Source organism: Bos indicus x Bos taurus, chromosome 2, assembly GCF_003369695.1.
Source record: "Bos indicus x Bos taurus breed Angus x Brahman F1 hybrid chromosome 2, Bos_hybrid_MaternalHap_v2.0, whole genome shotgun sequence".
Taxonomy (NCBI): Eukaryota; Metazoa; Chordata; class Mammalia; order Artiodactyla; family Bovidae; genus Bos; species Bos indicus x Bos taurus.
The window spans coordinates 131034586-131052585 of record NC_040077.1 but is presented as its reverse complement, the minus strand read 5'-3'; the positions used below and the strand labels follow the sequence as shown (position 1 = coordinate 131052585).

The 18000-nt window shown below is 53.0% G+C and overlaps 1 protein-coding gene and 1 long non-coding RNA gene across 5 annotated transcripts in view; one reads left to right on the top strand and one right to left on the bottom strand.

Annotated features, from left to right (window-relative positions):
- ECE1 (endothelin converting enzyme 1) overlaps positions 1 to 18000 on the bottom strand; it is a 124927-nt gene that overhangs the window by 34418 nt on the left and 72509 nt on the right. For all 4 annotated transcript variants that reach the window (XM_027521341.1, XM_027521349.1, XM_027521323.1 and 1 more), the window contains one exon: positions 13914 to 14126. In XM_027521341.1, the coding sequence (XP_027377142.1) occupies positions 13914 to 14126 (213 nt within the window). The remainder of the gene's footprint in view (positions 1 to 13913; positions 14127 to 18000) is intronic.
- LOC113879688 lies at positions 13 to 6940 on the top strand. Its single transcript, XR_003507426.1, has 2 exons — positions 13 to 1104; positions 6330 to 6940. It is a non-coding gene; the product is annotated as an uncharacterized LOC113879688 (long non-coding RNA).

Sequence of the window (18000 nt, the reverse complement as noted above, 5' to 3'; positions counted from 1 at the left end):
CTGGAATGACAAAGGACAGCGGTTGACGGCACACGCCCGTCCCCACGCTGGGTGGCCCCGGGGAGGTCGGGCGGCCTCAGTTGTGCAAAGGGCTGGCGCAGGGCCCGTCAGTGCAGGCAAGGAGCCGGGCCAGATCAGAGACACAACCTCCGCGCGGGCACGCTGGAGGGTTGCTCAGTTCCGCAAGCCGCACGCAGAGAGGAGCCCGTGCTTCTCCATCTCCGCTAGACACCTTCTCAGAGCTGTCCCAGGACGGCAGACGACAGTCGGCTTCCCTGCCGGCCAGCAAGCGGCCCGCACACCCCCGCCTGATGTGCGAGACAGATGCCTGTCTTGGGGTTTTCTTCCCAGATTCCTGAGAACCTCTCTTGTGATCAAGACTGGACTTGGGCAGAGCTTGAAAGGCCTCGCTCATTACAGATTGGCTTTCGGCACCCTTCCTCAGAGGGGCCGGGCAGCTTCGTCTGACCTTGAGTTGACACAGAGGCCCTTTGCCATGCCCCTTCCCTCCCCCACGAGCAGCACCTCAGTGCCTCACCTGGGGACCCCTGGGAGCCCCTGGCCCCTCTCCTTGCCCCTGGGGCCCTGGTCCCAATGCCACCTGCTGAGGACCAGGCTCCTGCATGTGCCCAAGCCTGTCCGCACCCACTGGAGGTGACGGGGCGGTCTGTGTCTGTTCATCCGGCTCCCCCAGAGCACTCCTCCTCACTGCTCCTCCTGGATCCTGAAACCCCTCCCTCTGCTTCCTGGAGAGACTCCCTATACCCCACTTCCTCCATGAAGACTCTTCTGGCAGAACTTTATCCATTCGTTCACAAAGCAGGTACTAGTTGCTAACTCTATGCCAGGCTCTGTGCCAGCTTTGGGGACACAAAAGACAATGTCCTCGTCCCCATGGAGCTTCCTTTTGAAGGAATGAATACAAATACAAATAAACACAAATACTAACCAAGGAAACGCATAAAGAAAAAGCTCCCTCTAGCCTTCTGCATCAGACACTCTCACACCGCACTCAGCTTCCAAGGCCTCTCAGAGGCCACCTTGACTATAAGGCTTCTCCTCAGAGACTCGTTCACGAAGGGCCTCAACGCTGAGCACCTACAGGTACCAGATCGGGCATAAGGTTTTACGGACATGAGTGAGACCTGCTCTTGCCTCTGGGGAGCTCACGGTCTAATGGTGACTCAGGCATGCAAAGATGCGACCTCAAGACGGGGTGTGCGTTCACTAACGCAAATGGTTCTGCCACCTACAGAAAGGTCACACCCTTTGGTGGAGTGGGGAGGGCCTACGGGGGAGGGTCTCCAGAGGATGTTCTACTATTTGAGCTAGTTCTGAAAGACAAAAAGTTACTCACCAGGCAGAAATAAAGGGAAAGGGTATTGGGTCTGGTTGGGTGGGCGGGCAGTTGGACAGGATGAGGCAAAGCAAGGAAGCGTAAAAGGGCCTGGGAGAAAAGAAATGTTTGGCGGAGCCTGTTTCACAAGGGCGGGAGTCATTTCCTGAGCAGTCTAATCAGCTTTCCCAGCCCTTCTCCCGAGCACGCCCCTGCCCTCCAATTCTTACCATAAACAGCGTCACGGGGACCACTGGCAGAGAACGTCAGCCCCGTCTGGCTGCAGTCAAGGAGACGGCCCTGAACGGGACGGGAGTTTCAAGGGTGGTATGGAGACGGAGGTCCTGGGGTGTGCTGTGGGGCTGCGGAGGGTACACACAGCCCCGGAGCTCACAGGGGACACTGCTGAGCCCTGGAGACACCTGAGCGTCCCTGGGCCCTCCTGGAGCGTGAGAAGAGCCTTCTGGGGGCGGGGAGGGGGGGCCAAATAGGGCGAGAGCTGCCCAGCTCCCCAGACTCTCCAAGCAAAACATCGGGGAATGCAAAGTGGGGGCTCCCACCGCCTCCCAGGGGCCTCATTTCTGTGGCAACATCCCCCAGCAGCTAGGCTGTTGAAGAACCATCGCTGCTCACCAGACCCCAGAAGCAGCCAGCATCCCACTGTGCTCAGCTGGCTCTGGCCATGACCTTGAAATGCCAGACCAGTGTCAGGGGAGGCATGTTCTGCGTGCTCTGGCCCACGGAAGGGCCGAGTATCTCTCTCCTTCATGGCCTCAAGGCCACCGAGATAAGAGGCCCAAATAAAGAGTCCCAAGGAACAGCCTGGCTGTGCTCGTTACAGCGAGTTCCAGGCAGACCTGGCAGATACAACCCCGAATGATGGCTGGGAGGAGGTGGAATGCCTCGACTTCCCTCTCAGCTTCAAACTTCCTTCCTCCTGGCTCCACACCCCGCTGGTCAACCTCGGCTCAAGTCCCCGCAAACGTTTACTAAGTTCCAATGGTTTGGGGGCTGCGGGCTGGGTGAGGAGGAGGCGCTGGGCAACTCGGGACACACACGTCTGCTGGCGTGAGGCCCGCAGCTTGACGGGCCAGATGGACAACAGCGTGGTCCACACAAGACCTCTGATTACGCGTGGAGTGACGCTACAAGGAGCAAGTCCAGGGGCTTTACACAGGATGGCGGGGGAGGCCCGGGAACGCCCCGCTGGAGCTCTGGGAAGGAAGCATGAAGATGTGGAGTGACTGCGGACGTGGTGCTTGGCGGCCTTGCCCACCAGTCCACGGCCAAGTTCCCCCTGCTCCCCCAGCACTGGGCGGGCACACAGCAGCCCGCAGCAATGGGCACAGAAAGAACAGAGCCCAGAGTCTATGTCTGATGAGGAAGATGCTGTATCTGGGGGCCAAGAGGGTGCTGAGGCCCGGGCCCAGGAGAGACTGGCAAGGGGAGGAAAGGAGGCGGGGGGAGGGCAGGGAGGGACAGAGGATGAGGCCCCCGGGGACTGAGCACGCTCCGTCCCCAGCACCTGCCCACGCGGGCTGGGGCCGGAGCCCCGGGAGCAGGCCAAGCTCCTCCACCGCCCCCCACCCCACCCCGCCTGGCTCCTGTGTCCCTTGGGATCATTCACCTCCTCTCCTTCCTCCTCACTCAAGGGTACCTGCGACCCCGCAGACTCCTTGCGGGACAGGAGCCAGGGTGAGACGGCCAGCTGGGAGCTCGCTGCAACAGACCAGCAGAGCGATGGAGCGATGTGGGGGGTCAGGGTGGCAGAGAGAAGGACCGAGAAGCCCGTGGCGGGAGCACGGGAGGAAGCAGGAGTCGAGATGCTGCCAGGTCCCCCTGGCGGAGCCGGGGGCGCTGAGCTACAGAAGTGGGCAGTGGAAGGCAGGTTCGGGGAATGGAACAAGCACTTCGGATTTCAGATATTTTACATTTGAGATCTATCAGACATCCATGTGGAACCTTGGGGGCAGTTGACAGAGCTGCTGTCTTGAATACTTTTAGTGCAAAGAGGCATAGAAGTATACACATTCCTTAACATTGCCTAGAGGGTTCTACAGCATGCATTCTCCGTGGGGGTAATACTGCTCCTAAAGGGGGGAGAACATTAATTCTTGAATAGCAGAAACATCTTTTTTTTTTTTTTTCCCTTTGCTGTGCCAAGCAGCATGCGGAATCTTCGTTCCCTGACCAGGGATCAAACCTGTGCCCTCTGCACTGGAAGCACAGCCTTTTTTTTAAAGTTTTTAAAAAACGTGGACTATTTTTTTTCCCTTGGTTGAATTTTTACAATATTCCTTCTGTTTTATGTTTGTGATTTTTCTGGCCGTGAGGCATGTGGGATCTTCGCTCCCCAACCAGGGATTGAAGCCACACACCACCTCCCGCCCCCCACCCCACCGGCACTAGAAGGCAAAGTCTTAACCACTGGACCACCAGTAAAGTCCCTAGAAACAGCTTATTTTACGAATACACACAGGGCTTCCCTGGTGGCTCAGTGGTAAAGAATCCACTTGCCAGTGCAGGAGATGCGGGTTCGATCCCTGGGCTGGGAAGATCTCCAGGAGAAGGAAATGGCAATCCTCTCCAGTACTCTTGCCTGGAAATTCCATGGACAGAGACGCCTGGCAGGTTATAGACCACGGGGTCACAAAAGAGTCAGACACAACTCAGTGAGTGAGTAAACCACAGTAACAGTACAGAAACAAGCAACAGCATATCTGTGGGGTTAAAATTTTCAGGAGGGGGCGGTCATTAAAAAAGGTTGGGAAACACTGCCCTGAATGACCTGGGCCTCGCTGCCTCGCCGCCTCCAGCTCAAGCCTGTCTTCTGTCCCCTCCCTCTGGATCCCACACCCCTACCCCAGGGCCACCGTGCTCACTGTGCCTCCTGCCGGCTGCGCTCTTCCCCTCACATCCTTGTGGGCTGTTCTTTCTCTTAATTCAAGCTTCTGCTCAAGGGGCCCCTCCTCCACAGGCCCATCCTTCCTGATCACCATGGCTACAGTGACCTCTCCCTTCCCTGGTCTTGCCTCCTACTTGATTCTTTTTCAAGGCCAAATCGGAAAGGAGTACGTACGTCAAGGCTGTATTTTGTCACCCTGCTTATTTAACTTATATGCAGAGTACATTGTGAGAAACGCTAGGCTGGATGAAGTACAAGCTGGAGTCAAGATTGCCAGGAGAAATATCAATAATCTCAGATATGCAGATGATACAACACTTATGGCAGAAAGTGAAGAACTAAAGACCCTCTTGATGAAAGTGAAAGGGGAGAGTGAAAAAGTTGGCTTGAAACTCAACATTCAGAAAACTAAGATCATGGCATCTGGTCTCATCACTTCATGGCAAATAGATGGGGAAACAATGGAAACAGTGAGAGACTTTATTTTTGGGGGCTCCAAAATCACTGCAGATGGTGATTGCAGCCATGAAATTAAAAGATGCTTGCTCCTTGGAAGGAAAGTTATGACCAACCTAGATAACATATTCAAAAGCAGAGACATTACTTTGCCAACAAAGGTCCGTCTAGTCAAGGCTATGGTTTTTCCAGTGGTCATGTATGGATGTGAGAGTTGGACTGTTAAGAAAGCTGAGCACCAAAGAATTGATGCTTTTGAACTGTGTTGTTGGAGAAGACTCTTGAGAGTCCCTTGGACTGCAAGGAGATCCAACCAGTCCATCCTAAAGGAGATCAGTCCTGAATATTCATTGGAAGGAATGATGCTGAAGCTGAAACTCCAATACTTTGGCCACCTGATGGGAAGATCTGACTCATTGGAAAAGTCCCTGATGCTGGGAAAGATTGAAGGTGGGAGGAAAAGGGGATGACGGAGGATGAGACAGTTGGATGGCATCACCTACCTGATGGACATGAGTTTAAGTAAACTCCAGGAGCTGGTGATAGACAGGGAGGCCTGGCGTGCTGCAGTCCATGAGGTCGCAAAGAGTCAGACACGACTGAGCGAGCGACTGAACTGAACTGAGCTGAAGTCTTTACAACCACGTCATTTATTAATGCATTAATTTGCTGACTGTCTGTCTCCCCTGAGGGAATGTAAGTTCCACAAAGAAAGACTGCTAAATTCCCTCCACCACCCAGGGCACCTAGAGAAGCTGCTGTGGACAGCACGGAACTGCTGAGAGAGCGAGGGAACGTGTGTCTGGGGCTGCGCAGACAAAGGCGTCCCTCACTCAGGCCCGAGGGAGCAGTCTCGGTTTCCGAGTGAAATCAGGCACAGTTGATTTTCTCCTGAGGAAAAGCTTGGTTTCCTGTAAGACACCCCAGACCATGTTTACATACCAGAAGTGGAGAGCGGCCTAGGAGGAAGGGGCTGGGCAGTGTCTAGGACCCAGTGTGCATGCGCGCTCAGTCACTGAGTCATATCCGACTCTTGCCACCCCATAGACTGTAGCCCGCCAGGCTCCTCTGTCCCTGGGATTTCCCAAGCAAGAACACTGAAGTGGGTTGCCATCTCCTCCTTCAGGGATCTTCCCAACCCAGGGATTGAACTCACGTCTCTTGAGTCTCCTGCACTGGCAGGCGGATTTTTTTTTTTTTTTTTAAACCACTGAGCCACCAGGGAAGGCCCCAGGACCCAGAAGGGGGCCATATTTTGAAAACGGTGGCACTTCCAGGACCCTAGTGGTCTGGAGACAATTTGGCAGCCCAGGGCCAGACAACAGGACTCCCAACTGCCTGGGTACTTCCTTCCAGGGACCCCGAATTCCAGAAACTTCCTCCGTCACTTCCCCAAAGTCCGGGAGAGGAAAGAGAGCAGCCCATTTAATCGGCCTACTTCTTCCCCTGGAAGTTTTTATTGGAACACCCTTTCCCACAGCTCCGGGGGAGGAAACAGACACTGGGCGGCCGCAGACATGGGTGCCAACTTATAGGCAACAGGCTGGGTCACCGGTCCAAGCTCACACCAGCGAGTGGCTGAGGCCAGAGCAGAGGCCTATGCTCTCTCGTCATCTCTTTCCCCTCCTACAGGTTGGCCTGGAACACCAGAGGGAGATCTGAAGCAATCCAGCTGCCCCTAAGAAGCCCTGGACACCCACTCCCATCCTTGGATCAACTCATCACTCAATCCATCTAGGGACTTCACCGGTGATCCAGCGGTGAAGAATCTGCCTGCCAACGCAGGGGACACAGGGTCAGCCTTGGGTGGGAAGATCCCACATGCCACAGAGCAAATAGGGCTTCCCTGGTGTCGCTACTGGTAAAGAACCTGCCTGCCAATGTGGGAGACATAAAAGACTGGGTTCGATCCCTGGGTCAGGAAGATCCCCTGGAGGAGGGTATGGCCACCCATTCCAGTATTCTTGCCTGGAGAAACCCCACGGACAGAGGAGCCTGGCGGGCTACAGTCTACAGGGTTGCAATGAGTCAGATACAACGGAAGTGACTTAGCACACATGCACACACAGAGCAACTAAGCCCACGCACCACAACTACTGAGTTTGAGCGGATAGAGCCCAAGCTCTGCAACAAGAGAAGCCGCCGCAAGGAGAAGCCCACACACGGCAGGGAGCGGAGCCCCTGCTCACCACAACCAGAGACAGCGCAGCACGGCAACCACACCCAACGCCGCCGAAAATAAAGAAATGACTGACGAAAAAAGCAAATCCATCTAACCACCCCCGCCCCGCACCAAGCATGAAAGAAAAAGAAGGGCCCGCTGCTGCGGGAATGACACTGGATAGAAGGCATTCCACATGCAGATCTTGTCCACAGAGTTTTCAGTGTGCACAGAAGATGAAGCTACGCTCGACAGTAAATACTGGAAAGATAAAACAAAATGACAACAGAAGAGACGTCACAGGGTAACACGATTAACCGCCAAGTCCCTGACAGACAGATCTGATGCCATTGGGATGATTCCATCTGTATCTGGTCAGGAGTAGAAGAAAGATAAACCATTAACTTGGGCTTTAGGGAATCTGCGTTACTTGAATTGTTACAGTTCAGTTCAGTTCAGTCGCTCAGTCGTGTCCGACTCTTTGCGACCCCGTGAATTGCAGCACGCCAGGCCTCCCTGTCCATCACCAACTCTCGGAGTTCACTCAGACTCACGTCCATCGAGTCAGTGATGCCATCCAGCCATCTCATCCTCTGTCGTCCCCTTCTCCTCCTGCCCCCAATCCCTCCCAGCATCAGAGTCTTTTCCAATGAGTCAACTCTTCGCATGAGGTGGCCAAAGGACTGGAGTTTCAGCTTCAGCATCAGTCCTTCCAACGATCACCCAGGGCTGATCTCCTTCAGAATGGACTGGTTGGATCTCCTTGCAGTCCAAGGGACTCTCAAGAGTCTTCTCCAACACCACAGTTCAAAAGCATCAATTCTTCAGCACTCAGAATTCTTCACAGTCCAACTCTCACATCCATACATGACCACTGGAAAAACCATAGCCTTGACTAGACAGACCTTTGTTGGCAAACTAATGTCTCTGCTTTTGAATACGCTATCTAGGTTGGTCATAACTTTCCTTCTAAGGAGTAAGTGTCTTTTAATTTCATGGCTGCAATCACCATCTGCAGGGATTTTGGAGCCCCAAAAAATAAAGTCTGACACTGTTTCCACTGTTTCCCCATCTATTTCCCATGAAGTGGTGGGACCAGATGCCATGATCTTCGTTTTCTGAATGTTGAGCTTTAAGCCAACTTTTTCACTCTCCTCTTTCACTTTCTTCAAGAGGCTTTTTAGTTCCTCTTCACTTTCTGCCATAAGGGTGGTGTCATCTGCATATCTGAGGTTATTGATATTCCTCCTGGCAATCTTGATTCCAGCTTGTGCTTCTTCCAGCCCAGCGTTTCTCATGATGTACTCTGCATAGAAGTTAAATAAGCAGGGTGACAATATACAGCCTTGACGTACTCCTTTTCCTATTTAGAACCAGTCTGTTGTTCCATGTCCGGTTCTAACTGTTACTTCCTGACCTGCATATAGGTTTCTCAAGAGGCAGGTCAGGTGGTCTGGTATTCCCATCTATTTCAGAATTTTCCACAGTTTATTGTTACAAGTAGGCATCAATTATTTTTTTTGCATGACTCATCTTAGAATATAAAATACAGTAAACTTGACAAGTACATAAAATTTAATTGTAGCTCAAGCCTGGAGAGGCCCTTCGGTAACCACAGAAGGCATAACGGGAGAAGCAGGTTTGACAGAGTCTTGCGGGACTGGGAGGGGGTGGGGAAGGTATCCAGATGGCAGAATAGCCTGTGCTAAAAGCACAAGGTAGAATGCCTAAGGTGAGGGCCCGGCCTCAGGGGTGACGCGTCCAAACGTATCTTTCCCCTGATGAAGTGAGGACACCCTCCGGTCTCCCCAAAGCCTACGAGGGCAGCCCCCTCCGGCAGCGTGTATGGATGGCAGAGGGTCTTCCGGCTGAGGCACCTGGGTCTCATGCGGCTGAGGTCGCCCCCCTCTAGCCAGCAGACTGCCAAGATATGCCACGTGGCACTTGGTCCAGCTCAACCCACCTGCTAAAGATGTCCCTGGATTTCCTCAGAGGGGGCCAGAGCAAACCCACTGTTCACAGAAAGAAGTGGCTCGCCCAAGGTCACGGGGCAAGCTGATGGTAACGGCTGTCCTGCCCGACCAGCTGATAACAATCCTCACTGGCCTCTGAATTCTCTCCCAGAGAAGCCGCCCCGACCCAGGCCAGCCTGCCCAGCCAGGCCCCCTGTGTATCCAACCCCTCCCGAGACCTGCTGGCTGACCCCATTGTCTTGGGGGAGCTGAAACCAGCCTGACCTGGAGCCCAAGAATGCACTGGACCACGCGCCTGCATATTTCACTCACCTGCTCACCTGCTTCCTGCCCCTTCGGGAATTTCCCGGTATCAAGAGTCCCAGGTATCAAGGTCCACAGGGGAGGGGCCGTTTCTAGACTGATTTTTCAACAGTGAGCCTAGGGGGAGGGGATGCCAGGATATACCTCGTGGGGAAGTTCTCGGTTATAATGACGTGAGGGGATCCCGGCTACTTGTTCATTGGGCCCCAGCCAGGTCTCCCCTGGCCCGGAGAACAAAATCAAGCAGCTGTCAGGGAAAAGAGATGGCAGGGCAGACCATACTTCTGGGCTGCTCCATGACCTCTGTGCACAGCAGAATCAGTAGAGAAAGATGGGTCTGAGGCCCCAGCTCCACCGTTTCCTAGGAGACCTGTTTCCTTTGTATTTGTGAATCACATCTGTAACATGGGCATATACGCCATAGCTTAAAGAAAATAATACAAGTAAAGAACCCAGCATAGTCATGGACACACCCACACCTCCTTGGGGCTTCCTGGCAGCTCAGATGATGAAGAATCTGCCTGCAATGCAGGAGGCCCGGGTTCGATCCCTGAGTCAGGAAGATCCCCTGGAGAAGGGAATGGTTACCCACTCCAGTATTCTTGCCTGGAGAATTCCACGGACAGAGGAGTCTGGCTATGGGATTGCAAAGAGTCGGACAAGCCTAAATGACTAACACTTTCAGACCTCCTTCTGATAAGAGGCTCTATCAGGGCTTCTATAAGAGAAAAACAAACACCGTGTATTAATCTGAAAAACCGTGTAGAATCTGAAAAAGCTGGTATAAACAATCTCATTTACAAAGTAGATAGAGAGTCACAGATGTAGAGAACAAACTGACGGATGCCAGTGGGGAAAGCGGAGGCATGGGATGAACTGGGAGATTGGAACTGACACAGAGACATTACTGATACTACATATAAAGTAGATAACTAAGGAGAGCCTACCGTATTGCACAGGCAACGCTGCCGTAGCGCTCGGTGGTGACCTGAGTGGGAGGGGGATACATGAGCACGTGTAGTGACTCACCTCACTGTGCAGCAGAAACTACCACAACACTGTAAAGCAACTGTACTCCGATTACTTTTTTTTCTTAAGAAATAAGTGAAAAGTGAAGTCACTCAGTCGTGTCTGACTCTTTGCGACCCCATGGACTGTAGCCCGCCAGGCTCCTCTGTCCACAGGATTTTCCAGGCAAGAGTACTGGAGTGGGTTGCCATTTCCTTCTCCAGGGGATCTTCCTGACCCAGGGATCGAACCCAGGTCTCCCGCATTGTAGGCAGACGCTTCACCGTCTGAGCCACCAGGCAAGTCCAAGAAATAAAAGAAATAAAACAAGCAATAATTACTCTCTCTGTGACCAGCCCATGAATCCTTAGGACACCCCGGCCAGTACTCTGAGTTGGTTCCCACTTCATAGGTGAAGGGCTGGAGCAGGCGGGGCAGCCTTCTGTAGTCACACAGCCTGTAGGGAGGGGCTGACCTGGAACTCACCCATCCCCACCAGGAGGAGGGCAGTTCTGCTGAGCGCCTACTGGGTGCCAGGCTCTGGGCCAAGCACGCTAACCCATCACATGCGAGATGATACCCACAGTAACCTTGAGCGTCAGGCAACATCATCATCCACCCTTTACAGATAGTGAAACGATCTATAGAAGAGAGGAGAGAAGGCGGGTAGAAAAGGCGGGTCACTCGTCCAAGGCCACACGTGATTGGCTAGCCTGTTGGGGCTCCCGATCCCACCGGGCCCTGACCTGGGGTCAGGCGCTTGTACACAAGGTCCTGGCTGTTGCACGCCAGCTCAGTGCAGCTCCCCGCTCTCAGGGACAGCAGGGATGGAAGGCCAGAGTCAAGACTAGAGGCCACCGCTGTGGGGGCGGGACAGGGTGTGGGGATGGGCTGAGTCTCGGCCGAGACCCAAGGTCTTCCCGATAAGACCCACGATCCTCCCAGAAGCAGCAGATCAGGATCCAGGGGTGCCCTCCCCAAGAGCCAGCCCCGGGCCCGCCTGGGGAGGCAGAGGGCCCGTCTGCCTTTCTCCACAGTCCCTTCTCAGTGTGAACTGGTCCCCTTGGCTGAAGCCCCTGGACCGGCAGGGTGTCCCTGGCAAGCTTAGCTTCCCTCAGTTTCGTCGTCCAGGAAACGGGACCGCAGTTTCTAGGTCCCAGGGTAACCGTGAGGATTAAGAAGGCAGTGGATATAAAGAGCCTGGTTTACAGCCCGGCACGGAGCAGACACTCAGCAAGCGCCGGTCCGTGTCCTCCTCTCCTTCAGACTCTCAACACTTTGTGCTTCCTGCAAGTTCTCCCCAGAAAGACGCACAGGGAGCTGTACCATCGCTGGTACCCAGAGTGGGCAGCGCGGGACAGGAAAGGGACATGTGGCCAGGATTCAGGCAGTGGCACTTCTGCCACCTACTAGCCCATTTTGGGGAGCTCTCTGGACTTCCGGTTCCTCATCTATCAAGTGGGGTGAGCAACAGCTCCCTAGCTCCTACGGGAGCAGGCTCACAAGGAATGGTTATCTACAAAAGAGCTCTGTGAACTGGCAAGTGTTGGGCAAAGGCGAAGTGTGAATAACAAGAGTACCACCAGCACAGCCAGGGGCCACCACAATACGCCTGGCTCCAGGAAAGTGCTTATAGATGTTTTTCCATTTAATTTTCACAACCTGGAGGAGGTGTGGTTCCCACTGTACTGATGACAAGAAGCCCAGAGAGGTTACGTCACTGACCCAAGATCACACAGTAAGTGGCAGAACCAGGACTCGAATCCAGGTCCTGGTGAAGGACGCAGAGGCACTAGCCCATGTCGTTATCCCACCGAGACTATTCTCCTGCCGTGTTTTTCATTTTTTTGACCACACTATACAGCATTGTGAGATCTTAGTCTAGTCCCCAGACCAGGGATCAAACCTGTGCCCCTTGCATTGGAAGCGCATACTCTTAACCACTGAACTGCCCTGGAAGTCCCCAAATACAACTTATTTATTTTGGGGCTGCACCGTGCAGCATATGGGATCTTCATTTTCCAACCTGGGAACCTGTGACTCCTGCAGTGGAAGTGTGGGATCTAAACCACTGGACCATCAGGGAAGTCCTCTGTTCTCCTGCTTTGGTTGGTGATCCCTGCCCAGTCTCCAGCTGTCTTTAGATGCTGGGGAAAGGATGTCCCTGAGTTCCAGTCTGGCCACCACAGACATATTTGCCTTCAGTTCTGAAATAAAAGGCTGGGTCCCCTTGTAAAGGCAATCAGGTGGCATAAAGCATGCAGGGGGCTGTGTTATTCCTGACATGGGGTTCCCTCAGCCCCACCTCCACCCACCACCTTTTCTGATCCTCAGGGAGACAAGGAGGTCTCCTTGTGCCCAGGAGCTTCTGGGTACCAAGGAGAAGTGGTGGGTGAGTTTCACCCTGTAGTAGCCACGCCCCCTGGGGCTGAGGTGAGAAAGAAAGGAAAGGTCTCCTTAATCTGGTTTGCTAATTTCCACTTTCATCTTAAAGACACAGTCTCCTGAAATTCATAATCATCAAGTTACAATCTTTTCCTGTCTCATAGGAAGGTTTCTGTCCTGTTGAGAAGATCTACCCCTTTTTAGAGGCTTCCCAGTTGTCACCAGTGGTAAAGAATCTGCCTGCCAATGCAGGAGATGAGGGTTCAATCCCTGGGTCAGGAAGATCCCCTTGGTGGAGGCAATGGTAGCCCACTCCAGTATTCTTGCCGGGAGAATCCCATGGGCAGAAGAGCCTGGCGGGCTATAGTTCGTTGGGTCACAAAGAATCAGACATGACTGAGCCCTCTTTTAGATGTCTTCTTCAGTTTACCTACTTTTGAGTATTAAGAAGGTTTTATTTTTTAAGAAAGTATTTTTTTTAATTTAATAAGTATTTCTTGAATCTAAGTTCTATCATTGATGAATTAATGGACTGACTTTTCACGATCTAGCTCCTATCAGCATCGAGGGTCCCAGGATGGGGCAGGGGTCAGCAGGAGACAGTCATGGTGAAGGTCTTGGTCCCAAAGGGCTTCAAGTTGGGACCTTTATAGGTTACAGCACGGTGTGTTTTGCTTCCACACATAGAGGAGCACCCTCAGGGGCAGATGCTAATTCAACAGACGCTGACCAAGGACACAGCCTCAAACCAGACAGACGTGGGATCCTAACCTGAGGACAAAACCACCAACACCAAGGTCAACTGGAAGTGCTAACGGCCCAACAAGGTATAACGCGAGGAACTTGGGTGAGACGGCTTAACACGCAAGCCGGACTACCACGAGGCCAAGGAGGACTCCGGCCTTTGGACGACTCTCAGATAAACCGTGGTCAGAACCTGGATCGGCTCACAACCTTAAAATCTGGACCCAGCATGCTCAGCCTTCATTCCTTCTGCTCCCAACTTGCAAATCTCCCGGTCAAAACCAGTCCAGAACTAAGCCACAGCTTGAAGCCATAAACTACGACCACAGCTACGGTTCTTACGCACCCATGACGTGCCGTACATGCCACGCTAATGCTTCACACCGCTGCTCTCTAGTTCTTGAAACTCTGCAGTTTGGGCCTTACTAGTCCCATCTTTACAGATGGAGAAGGTGAGGCTCACCGATAAGCAACTCAGGATCACACACCCAGAGATGGGGCAGACATTCTAACCCAGCCTCATCTGCTCCCAACCGTTTCGCCTCCCCATCCCGCCAACCTCGCCCTTCAGCCGACCCTGGCGGGTGCAGAGGGCAGCCCCCCTCTGCAGCCCATTCCCCAGTGCCCCCGGCGGGTGCCTACCAAGGAGGTGCTTGATGATGGCTTGGTTGTGTTCCCAGAGGTTGCTGAAGGTCCCCCAGCGCGAGTGGCCATCCGGCACGGGGTTGGCTTTGATCCAGCCGCCACAGGCATAGGTGAAGAAGTCCTGGCAGGGGTCCACCGTGGGGTCCATGGAACTCAAGATGGAGCTGGTCACCGAGATGCAGGCCTCACTTAGGCACACCGAGGGCGTTCCTGGCAGGGGTCAAGGGTAAGAGGTCAATGAAGGGCAGGCAGAGAGGAGGCTATGGAAATACAGTGCAGGTGGTCTAGGGGCCTGGGGTGCCAGGCCCCACCCCAGCCCTGACCAAACAGAGACAATCACTAGAACATGACAGAGACAAAGATTTCAGGGGATTTATGATCTCCTGGCTCATAAAATAAGACTTCCGTTGAGTTGCCTAAAATCCTTCCTGTGACTTTAAAACCAGAACCAAGCTGCTCCTTTTAATCAGTCCTTCCATAAATATTCATTGATTTTAAAAAATTATTTCCTGATGCTCAACAAATTCATTTACTCATTCATGCATTCATTTATTCAACAAAATAATTACTGAGCATCGTTCAGGTTCTTTGCTGAGGGCAGGTAGGTGTGTATGTGTGTGGTGTGTGTGTGTGGTGTGTGTGTGTGTGTGTATGTGTGTGGGGTGTGTGTGTGTGTGTGTGTGTGTGTGTGTGTGTGTGTGGTGGGAGATTTAAAAGCATAGTCTTTTTAAATAATTTCGTGGGGGATGCAAATTTATCTAAGAAAAGTCAAGACTACAGAAGGAGAAATGTCCGTTATTTATTATCCACGCGCTCACTGAGGATACGTAGAAATGTCTGTTATTTATTGTCCACGCGCTTACTGAGGATACGTAGTCCACACCAAACGCATGACCCGGACAGCATGGTGCCAGGACTCAGCGAGAAGGAAAGACTGAGGAGTAGATGACACCATGAAAAATCACGCCCACTGGGTATTAAGGCAGGAGAATCATCTCACTGAATTTTCAAAAAAGCAAAAAGGAAACAACCCTAAGAGATCACTTTGCTTAAAGCCACTTTTATATATTGGGAAACAGAGCCACAGGGAGACTAAGCACCCTGCTCAGTGGCCCGTGGGGTTTGAGTCCCACCCTCTCTCTGCTTTGGGCCTGGAAGGGAGCTCTTTCCGTGATGACTGGCCCCCCGGCGGAGGGCTGCCAAATCCTGCAAGTGCCCACAAAGCACAGCGAACAAAGAAATCCGCTTCCTCTGAGCTGATTCTATGGGCTTCCCTGACACGGGTTCAATCCCTGGGTCGGGAAGATCCCCTGGAGAAGGGAATGGCAACCCACTCTAGTACTCTTGTCTGGGAAAATCCCATGGACAGAGGAGCCTGGTGGGCTACAGTCCACGGGGTCGCAGAGTCGGACAGGACTGAGCGACTTTGCTTTTCACTTTGAGCTGATTCTGTAGGGCCTGGGGCAGAGGCCGGCAGACAGGGCCCGACTCCGGCCCTGAGGTCGGTCAGCGGGCTCAAGCGGAGGAAGCAAGCCGGGAGCCGCCTGAGCAGGGTCCGGCCCCAGGTGGTGAGACCAACCTGACCGCAGGAGACGGGGGATCCGCACCGCCTGTTGACCCGAGCACACAGGCAACCAGAGGGGACGGTCTCCCGATAAGGGGGGCGAGACCCCCATGGGCAGATGAGGACAGCGAGGCTCTGAGTGTCCCCCGGCGGGGTGGGAGCGCCCGGACTGAACCCGCTCTGTGCTGCTTCCGCAACACGGAAGCTGGGTTCTTCCTACATCCCCGCACCGTCGCTCGGCCAGCCCCAGCCGGGGCTGCTGCGGCCCTTCTGTTCCCACTGCGCAGGGAGGAGGCTGGCAGGGCAGGTGCCGGGGGCTCCTTCCTAGACCTGGGTGCAAAGCCCAGCTCTCTGCCTCTGGCCTCGTGCTGGCAACCTCATCCCTCTGAAGCTGGGTTTCTCCATCTGGAGATGAGGACGAGGAGGACCAGCTGCCTGACGATGAGGACATAACCTTATGGCTGGGCAGTGGGGGCAGGGGACTCAGCTCCCTGGAGTCCTAGGGTCTGAGGTTCCCAGATCAACCCTCAGAGAGCAGAAGAGAGTGCATGGGCTGGCAGGGCTGCTCATCATCTCACCTGGACACACAACACTGGCCGGGGCTGGGCTAGCAACCTGTGTGCTAATTAACATCTGATGACAAACCCAAGGTCTGAGAGTGGACGAAGGGCTCAGAAGGGTCGCACAACAGAACAAAAATCAGGGCGATTCTATTTCCAGGTATTGGGCTGGTCAAAAAGGTTGCTCAGGTTTTTCTGGAGGACGTTACAGAAAACTGGAATGATCTTTTTGGCCAACCAATAATTTCCTATTTTGAGATGACTGTACAACAATTAAAGATTATTGAACCGTTAGGCATGAAAATGGGCTTCCCTTGTGGCTCAGCTGGTAAAGAATCCGCCTGCAATGCGGGAGACCTGGGTTTGATCCCTGGGTTGGGAAGATCCCCTGGAGAAGGGAAAGGCTACCCACTCCAGTATTCTAGCCTGGAGAATTCCACGGGACAGTGTAGTCCAGGGGGTCGCAAAGAGTCGGACACGACTGAGTGAAAATAGAGATAGGAACTGGTAGGGGACATGGCACAATTTTAAATGCCTCTAGACGAGAGCTTTTGGTTGCATGCCTTGCTTTTCAATCAAGGAAATTTACCAGAATCTTTATGAGGGGGTGGGGGAAAAGAATTTCTGTGTCATCTGAAAAAGCCTATTCACTATTATGATATAACTTCATATTTGGAAAAGGAAAAGAATACCTATTGTTTTTATACAACTAACTGCAGGAAGTCAAGCTTGACAAATACTTGGCTGGTGGGAAAACCCAGAGGCCAGCTGTAAAGAGATCGATTCTGAGGGAGCAAGACACAGAATCTGTGCGTGTGTGTGTGCATGAGAGAGACAGAGAGCTATCTGTAGTTATTACATGGGGCCTTGGTTTTAAATAAGAAACCCGTCGCCAGGAATCAGTCAGACCTGACAGTTCTTCACTGAAGCACCTACTCTGCTATGCACACAGCAATACTTAAGCGCCCAGGTGATACTTGGGCAATAACTGCTTGGCTATTTAACTATTATTGGCTTGTAGATCCCTTAGCAACAATCCTTGGCCTAGCAGGTGCTTCATGTACATTTGACTAATTAATTCATAATTTCTAGTTCCTCTCATCCCACGTCAACACCTTCAAAACTCAGCCCAGGCTCTCTCTCCTTGGGGAGACCTCATCCTTCCCTGGTCGCCTTGGCTGTCTGGAGGCCTGCTGCCTGAGCACACTCTATTTTGTGTCATGGCCGTCTCCCTGTCTACCTTCCCCACTAGGCAGTGAGCCTGAGGGTAGGGCCAATATCTTGCATGCGTGTGTGCATGCTAAGTCACTTCAGCTGTGTCCACTCTTTCCGACCCTATGGACCGAAGCCTGCCAGGCTCCTCTGTCCATGGGATGCTCCAGGCAAGAACACTGGGGTGGGTTGCCATGCCCTCCTCCAGGGGATCTTCCTGACCCAGGGATCAAACCCTAGTCTCGTATCTCCTGCATGGGCAGGTGGGTTCTCTACCAATAGTGCCAGCTGCAAAGCCCAGGGCCAGCATCTTACTTGCATTTATACTTCCTTTGCTCAGCAAACTCGGCACCTGGCACCTATCCATGGAGTGTTTGTTGAATTAATGAATAGCTGAATGAATAAGAGAGCTTTGTCCAGCTTTTGGTCACCACCTGTAGATGCAGAAATATTTCTTCCCTTTAGGTCGTGCATGATCCATCGAGAAGGCGGGAGCAGGTCCCAGATCTAGCTAAAGGTTAGCGGCTCTGGATGGTGCCTGGCCTCAACACTAAGGGAGACACTTCAGAATATTTTCTGGAAAATGTGTTGTTTGTTTTGCTGCCATTGTTTGCAAAACAACTGTAAGTTTCTGGAAAGCAGGGTGCAACAGGAAGGTGGATAAATATGTATTTAAGTGCTCAGACATAACTTACAGGTGCGTCTTTACAGAATCACCAAAATTGGCGTTGACCTGCCCAATGTCTGC